Genomic DNA, 8,308 nt, shown 5'->3' on the forward strand with positions numbered 1-8,308 from the left:
AGATCGCTGATTTCTGGATTATTTAAAATGCGGTCGTTGAGCTTAATAAATACAAGGAAGAAGTACAAATAAATAAACGGTCGCGGGCTTCAGCTTTTCTTCTCGGAGAACGGGTAGTGCTCGTGCAGAAATTACAGTCTGCCGTTTTGAAGACGTCGGGAATTGAATGCGATTTTGCGGTTCCCTCCCCCGTCAGCGGCTGCGGGGCTCTGACCGAGCGCCGTTGCTGCCTAACGGCCGCTCAAGCGCCATCCCCGTAACGGCCGAGCGCGAGAAGCGACGCGCGCGCCGCGCTCCCTCAGGGCAGCCCCTACCGGGCGCCGCTACGCTTCCCGGCGCCGGGGCGGGTTCTGCTCGGCAGTTCCGGCACGGTACGAAGGCGTCACTTCCCCGGGGTGGGACGGCCGCCGGTAGGTCCTGGGGGCGGTCGCCGGTGATGGGACGGCGGGTAGCGGCGCGTCCCCGCGGCGCTGGGGAGGCGCCCCGAGAGGCTGGCGCGCGGCGGTGGTCCCTCACCAACCGTCGGTCCCGGAGGCGGGAGCGGAACGGCGAGGCGCGGCGCGAGTGGGCGCCGTTCTGAGCCGCGGGAGCGCCGCCGAGAGGCAAGCGGTTGTGGGAGCCTCTGGGGCTCGGGCCGGTGCTGGCTGAGCTTGTTCGCTGTAGGCCCACAGCGTGTCGGCGCCCGCAGGTTGCTGCTCAATGTTCTCGTGTCGTGGCCGTGCTTCGTCTGGAAATAACGTGTCGTAGTTTGTAAAGCCCTGCGCTCGTCAAAGTAAAGCGTGTGCTGACTTGCCGTGTGCGAGGGTGGGTTTGCAGTGTTTGTTCCTAGGACCTTAGGGTGGTCTGTACGCTGTTGGAGGCTGTTGTACTTAAAAGAGCTTTTTAATTGTCTGATCATTCAGCAAGTAATGCCTTCATTTGTTACGTACAGTAATAAAGTGATGTGATGCTGCTGCTGATTCCGTAGCATCGTTTTTGTTCTGTTCTGTTTTTTGTTTGTTTGTTTGTTTTTGTTTTTTTCAATGGGGAGAGAGGATGATCTCTCTCTGCCATCTTTGTTGCTTAAGATGGCAGGCTGGGATGAAATAGCTGATGTGTGCCTGCCTGTGTGTTTTGTCTGAATCCTCACGATTCAGAACTTTGAGATCTTAGAAGGAAGTAAAAATGTTTTCCTCTCTCCTTAGGGTTTCTGCAGACAGAAGTGCAGTGGTATACCTCTGGTACTCCAAACAAAATGAAGATTCCTTCTGTACTGCTGAGATTCCCTCATCATTATTTCTCTAAAAGAACTTACTTCAAGAACTTAACTTGCATTTCCAGATCAGATTTCCTGTGCATTGAGTCTCTTACACCAGTGCACCTACATTGTTCAAAACAGATGTGTTTGTCGAAGTTTTCGAGCAGAGAGCTGTGTCACCAAAGTCCCCCTGAGCAGGAAGCAGAAGGGCTTTCCAACAGAGAAAAAGGGCTTATAGATAGACTTTACAATGGGCTTGTCCAGGGTCACAGAGCCTGTTTAGCTGAAGCCATTACACTTATAGAATCATCTCAGACTAGGAAAAAGAAAGTAGCCCAGGTGCTCCTTCAGAAGGTATTATCCTACCACAGGGAACAAGAAAAATTAAATCAAGGAAGGCCGCTTGCCTTTAGAGTGGGTTAGTCCTTTTATACCTGTTCAGTAGTTGCTTTGGCAGAACAACGGTGTTCACCTTTTATTATCACTATTGTAATTTAAACATTATCCTCTGTAATTTTGCATCTTTAGTTTCTTATGATTTCTGATAATTCTGATTGCTTCTGCTGCCAGTGAAGTTATGGCTTGGGCTGGAAAAATTCTTGAAAAAAAAAAGTAGAAGTAATTTGTGCTTCCTTAGTTGTTGTGGCATAGTTACTGTTGTGGGTTGTTCGGGTTTTGTATTTTCTAATTTTTTTGTTTTTTGGTGGTGGTGTTTGTTTTGATATGCATTATGAACTGAAATGCTATGTAGCTAGCAGATTGATATAGCTGTCATCTGAACTTAGGGAAGAATGTAACAGATCTGTTCTTATCCTGAAGTTGCTGTTTTCTTTGAGTACGTTCTCAACTCTTTCAAAAATCCGTAAGAGAAAAAATATGTATCTTTCTGCTTTATTACATTGCCTTCAAGCAGCAAGTTTTCATCTGAGGAGAGTCGAACCGGATTCTCTTAGAAACTCTAAAATGTTCTTACCTTGCGTAGAAAACTTGTCATACCAAGTTGCCATTTTTCCTGCGGACAAAAGCAGTAAAAATGAGAATTTGAGTGCGGGAAGCATGAGAAGTATTTAGTGCAAACGATCAAGCTGGTCTTATCTTACATGCTTTGAAATGCTGGCAAATTGCCCTGTAGCCCTTCAAAGTAAATCTGAAAAATAGAGTTTTAGATTATTACTTTTTTTTTTTTTTTAGGGACTATAAGCTGCTGTAGTTACATTTCTTAGAAAGGAGGGAGTAAGGCTGGATAAATACTTAATGGTATGGATAGCATGAGGGGTGGTGAAGTCAGCATTGCTGACCAAGGTGTTTTTGAAGCTAATTACAAGTGCTTAGTTGAGTGTATCAATTGTGGCACAGCCTTTTATTTATCTTTGTTGTGATATTGTGATACAACGTGAATTGTTTTCAAATTAGCATTGACAGTGCTTATGTGGTGCGTTATTTATTTCATTAACAAGGTGAGGCTTTTTTGTCTTCCTGTTTTCTTGGCGTGCTTATTTAGGATTATCTGGTCCTCCTGGTGCTGGGAAATCAACTTTCATTGAATGCTTTGGGAAAATGCTTACAGAAAGAGGACACAAAGTATCAGTGCTGGCTGTAGACCCCTCTTCTAGTACAAGTGGTGGTAAGTAGGTCGTAATGTTTCAGTCAGGTTTCTAATGTGTTTTGAAATGTATAAATATTTCTTTGGGGCAAATACAGGATTAGTTAGGGTGCCTATAAGATATTAAAAACTAACATTATGTCAATTTTTTCACTTTCCCCGCACGATATGAAATCAAAAATTAGGCATCATTGTCAGATTTATTCTTCTCCAGTGTTTGACCAGTGTTTGAATGCTCTTTCATATCTTTTTTTTTTTTTTTTTTTTCCCTGAAACTACAGTTAACTGCTGTTTTTTCTCTCTCAGGTTTTATTTATCTGCTTATTGTTGCGTGAATTAAACAGTAAAGTGACATAGATTTGTATTTATATTTCAAAAGTGATAGCGGTGATCACTAGGCAGCAAGCACATGCCAGTTTATAACTTTAATTTGGAGTATATTGCGATCCAGATGTGTATATCAGGTTAGAGTCATTCTCAACTTACTAGTTCTCAGTAAGAATTTGCAGATTTGAGATGACTGGCTCAGTGTCACAGTCACCTGCTGCGGTATTGTTGCAGTTTGTCAGACTTGCAGTGCAGATTGCAAGGTGGCTTCTTAAAATTTGGGATTCTTCAGGGTTGTGTGGCTGTTATCTGTCACTCTCAGAACAAAACTTCTGGGGACTTTGTTAGAAGATGCTGCACTGGAACTATTTAAACAGAAACAAATTTCAGTTTACACTGAATTGAAACTAGGGAGCGTTATGTTCTTGCGTGTGTACATTCAGGACACATCAGTAGAATGGCAATATGCCAGGATTATACCACGTATGTGAACTGAGCATCTCTTATCTTGTGGAACATGTGTTAAACAAGTAAAATCCAGCACAGCAACAAGTACCAGGGTCATAACGTGGGAATTTGTCTTTTTGGAAAGAAACGATGAAGGTGAATTTTGTGGCCTGCGGTGTGTAAGCTACAAAAAAAGCTGCTTAGAAATTTTGGAAGCCGCTCTGACCTAGAAGGAATTCTTCATATTTTGTAGGAGTGAGATCTGCTTGTCAGGCCTTTCCAGCTTCTGAAAACCAGAAGAGCCAGGCAGTGGCTTTTTCTTGCTCGTTTCGGGGGTGGCAGGGAACAGGGAAGGGAGATCTGAATGTTTTGTGCATTTAGTAGTAAAATAGTAAATTTTTAAGGTTCTTTACTGGGTGATAAAACACGGATGACTGAGTTGTCAAGAGACATGAATGCATACATCAGACCTTCTCCAACGAGAGGAACATTAGGAGGTGTAACAAGGACTACAAATGAAGCCATTCTGCTGTGCGAAGGAGGAGGCTACGATGTTGTTCTTGTGGAAACTGTAGGTAGGTGCTTAGGGTTTTCTTCCAGATATCCTGCTCTGATACCTAATATCTAATGTGTCTCTCACTTGAAACTTTGTCATCTTTCATCTTGAATTTTGCTCCTGCTGTTACACAAGGTCACTGGGTGAAAACGGACACCCGCTGTCAAGATGGTGCAAAACTGCTTTTTGCTATAAGTGTTGTCATTAATGCGACTGTGAAAGCTTGCCAGAATTGGTAAACTCTGGATTTAATTTTTCAGGTGTGGGACAGTCAGAATTTGCTGTGGCTGACATGGTTGATATGTTTATATTATTGCTGCCACCCGCGGGCGGTGATGAATTACAGGTATTTTTCACGTTCTCTTTTTAAGTACTACCTAAGCTTGGAAAGAGAAATTTAAGTCTAGGAATGTAGTCTATGCAGGAAATTCACTTCAGTAGCATTTTGTCAATTACGCTGCTGTTACTGGAGTCTTTTCAGTATCTTACCAATTTATCACATAGTTGGGGTCTGATTTTTTTTCCATATGTAGGAAGTGCTAGGTTGTAAGATTCTGATATTTACTGGCTATATATGATGTATTGGGAGTGTTTTTTTTTTTATTACAGGAAAACAATATAACTAGTTTTGCAAACTTGGTCTTGTTTTGGTTAAACTTAAGACTCTGTGCATAAAGTAGTCTCTCGTGCAAACTCGGATATCCATACGTAGCATCCCAGTGTCAAAATAATAACTGGTGCTGATAGAGGCCAGTGGTACAACTGTTGCATGACTGGCGTATCCAACCTCCCTTCAGCAGGAGCCACCAAAGCCAAGCTTTTCTGATCGGCTTTCCGTGATTAGCTCAGCGCGGCGCAGCTATTCTGGGAATTCATGATTTCTCTCTATACTCTGTTCAGGGTATCAAGCGGGGTATAATTGAGATGGCAGATCTAGTTGCTGTAAATAAAGCTGATGGTGATTTAATTGTGCCCGCACGGAGAATACAAGCTGAATATGTTAGTGCTATGAAGCTGCTTCGCAAGCGTTCAAAGGTTTGGAGACCAAAGGTGTGTATACTTTGCTATGGCGTTTTTGTTGAGGTGTTTTGTCTGGTTTTGTTTTCCTAGAAAGTGCTGAATGATTTACAGCTGTTACTGTCTCACCTAGCTGTATAAAGTCTCTCTAAGCTCTTCTATAAAAAGTTTAGTATGATTGCTTAGCTTATTTACCCTGTACGAGAGACTTGTTTGCTGCTGTTTCTATTTCACCTCTGATCTCAAGGCGTGCTGCATGAGGCACTGCACAGCCACAGTTCTGCCCACTGCGGTTTCTGTTGTGAGCTACAATCTGAGCGCTAACAGACCAATTTCTAACATGGGTTGTAGTTAGACTACCTTGTCTCGCTTTTGGCAAATTATGTGTATCTTAAAATGTTCTCTGAGCTTTTTTTTCCCTTCTTACAACTCTCGGACCTGTGATTATCTTTGTTCTTTGACTTGTTCATTTTTTTGCTTCTTTTTTAAATCACATAATAGAAGTTCTTATGAACAGGAACCTCATTTGATGGTGTGTACAATGTCTAAATTATTGGTTTTGTCATCCCAAGTGCTTTTCGTATCGATGCATTATCCTGTATATTAAAAGGTAACAGCAAATCATTAAGAAAAATACTAAAATACTAATATATAAGTACATGTGCACGCATTCTCACTCTGTATGTGAGTGTATAAAGGAGATTTGCTCTACGCTGCCTAAAACTGACCCCTTGAATTAATTTTACATCAGCTGAACTGCCTGAGGCTTAACCATTGTTTTGCCACGTTTGTTTCTAGATCTGATTAGAGTTGCTAGTCATTGCAATGAGAAATGCAGTGACTGAAGTTAGTGCAGAAGAGTTTCTAATGCTGAATTCTCTTTCAGATAAGATTTTTAACGCTGTAAATTATTGCAGGCGTAAACAGCTGTTTCCACCAAAATACTTGGATTCCTCTTGGTGCAGCATATTGTTGTGACGTAATCGTATACGTGGTACATGGTTCTTTGCTTTTCATCACTGTATTTTTAGTTCATCACCTTCTTATAAGCAGCTAGTATATCTGCATAGGTACCTGTTTGTTCAGCCTTATAAATGTGACCCGGAACACCTATTTTTATTTATTGAATTAACCAGTTTATCAGAAATCTGTCTCTATTTCAGTGATGGCATTGTTTGACTACTGGAAAAAAAAAAGGAAATATTGACATGCAGGGACTTAAGCCATCAGATTGGAGATTTTTTTCTTGGAAAAGATAAAAGCAGCTCAATTTAAAAGGTTCTGTTGGATGCCTAAAATACTGTGGCAGAATGAATTCCTAGGCTGGGAAGCACATGTAAGAAGAAGTTTAATGCCTCGTTCCCAGAATACTTGAAGTCAGAAGGGTAGCTATCAGAGTCTGGCTACCAGCATACATAATCAAGTTTACATTTATGTAAAATAGAAACGCTGTACATTTTTAGCTAAAGATCATATTTGAAATGATTCTCACTTGCTATACAAGCAGTTGGACAAGCCCTGTTTGTCCCAAATATTATGGATCTCACCATCTACTTATGGTTGGTACAATCCTGTCTTTGAGATAGTTTTAATTTTATTTTTCATTCTTCGTGGAGAGAAGTGTGAGCAGCACAAAACTGTTTTGAGTGGCACTGGGTGTAGGTGCATTGAAGCAAACTTGCCTTCCATGTTACCTGACTGTGGCAGTCTACCTGGTGCAGTAATTGAACCCGCAAGTCCAGTAATTACTTGGCTTTAAAAATTCTTCTGAATCCAACAGGTAATGCGTATCTCTGCCAAGACTGGAGAAGGGATCTCAGATATGTGGGATAAAATGACAGAATTTCGCGACCTCATGCTCACAAGCGGTGAGCTGATTGCCAAGCGACGGAAACAGCAGAAAGTGTGGATGTGGAATCTCATCCAAGAAAATATGTTGGAACATTTCCGGAGTCATTTGGCAGTCAAAGATAAGATTCCACTTCTAGAAGAAAAAGTTCTTAGTGGTGTCTTGTCTCCCGGGCTGGCAGCCGACCTGCTGCTGAAAGCATTCAAGGATGGTATCTAATCATTGTATTCTGCTGTGTTCTTGCTGCTGAAGGCATTCAAGGATGGTCTCTAATCATTATATTCTACTGTGTTCTTGCTGATTTCTTCATGTAAACGTAAATATTAAATTCAGTTTTTGTCTGTGTGAATTCAGATGTCTCACTACAGCAGACACTAATGGAATACATATTTATTGGTATTAGTATGTATTATTACTCTGCCAAAAAAATACTGAGCAAAAAATAGTGTAGGATTCTGTATATGCAAAGTTCAGTGCAAACACGCTCAGAGATTACTACACATGGTGTTTGGTCAACAGTAGTTAGTTTGAGTCTGTCATTATCATGGATTTGTTGGTCAAAAATGTGAGCCTGTGTCAAAATGTGATGTGGCTTTGAAAGGGTGAGTGAGAGGTTTGGTGCAGCAGTTTCATTGTGAGACTGTCTTAGAGGTGATAAACACTTCTACTTTCCATTCTGATTTACTTTTTTCTTCCTCTCAAGCCTCCGCAAGAACACTGGACCTCCTGGTAGCACCTGACTGGAGTCTTAGTTTTAAATACGTTGCATGCATATAAAAAGGGTTGTTCTATCGCTGTTGGGAAGTTTATTGTATGCTGGGAGAGGAGAATTGTACCTATCATAGATTCTAACTAGATGTTTTAATACGAAAGCACGGTTTAATTAGATGTTTTAAAATACAGGCATATGGAACCAGTGTCATCCAGCAGGTTTTTAATCGCAGCTCTTTTTATACTAGAATAATTGATCTCTGGTCTTATTTGACTGAAGTAAGCTTTCCGTATTCAAACAAAATGCCTACTTTTCTCCTCTCTTGTGGATGACGTGACTATTTAGGACTGAAGTACTTAAGAGCTGCGGTCTCTTTTTAATTTATTTTTTATTTTTTTAGATTTCTCTTGGGAATGCATCTGGAGGTATTCATGAACTGGAAAGCAGGGTTTTATCTCCTCGATATGAAGAGTAAAATAGGAAAAATAAGTAAAATAGTTGATTTCTTGAGGGCTGGAAAAAAAATTAAGTTAACATAAATTAATGAGTCTACTACTGCT

General features: G+C 41.1%; 1 protein-coding gene across 1 annotated transcript; it reads left to right on the top strand.

Annotated features, from left to right (window-relative positions):
* Nucleotides 1-395: 395 nt before the first annotated feature.
* MMAA (metabolism of cobalamin associated A) lies at nt 396-7,385 on the top strand. The gene is made up of 7 exons (XM_042837174.1): nt 396-410; nt 1,185-1,220; nt 2,739-2,861; nt 4,019-4,189; nt 4,431-4,516; nt 5,071-5,220; nt 6,968-7,385. The coding sequence occupies exons 3-7, from the start codon at nt 2,795-2,797 to the stop codon at nt 7,253-7,255; spliced, it is 762 nt and encodes a 253-aa protein (XP_042693108.1). The 5' UTR covers nt 396-410; nt 1,185-1,220; nt 2,739-2,794; the 3' UTR covers nt 7,256-7,385.
* Nucleotides 7,386-8,308: the final 923 nt, after the last annotated feature.

Source organism: Centrocercus urophasianus, unplaced genomic scaffold (genome assembly GCF_019232065.1).
Source record: "Centrocercus urophasianus isolate 14NV4802_14NV808 unplaced genomic scaffold, USGS_Curo_1.0 seq_69, whole genome shotgun sequence".
In the NCBI taxonomy this organism is placed as follows: Eukaryota; Metazoa; Chordata; class Aves; order Galliformes; family Phasianidae; genus Centrocercus; species Centrocercus urophasianus.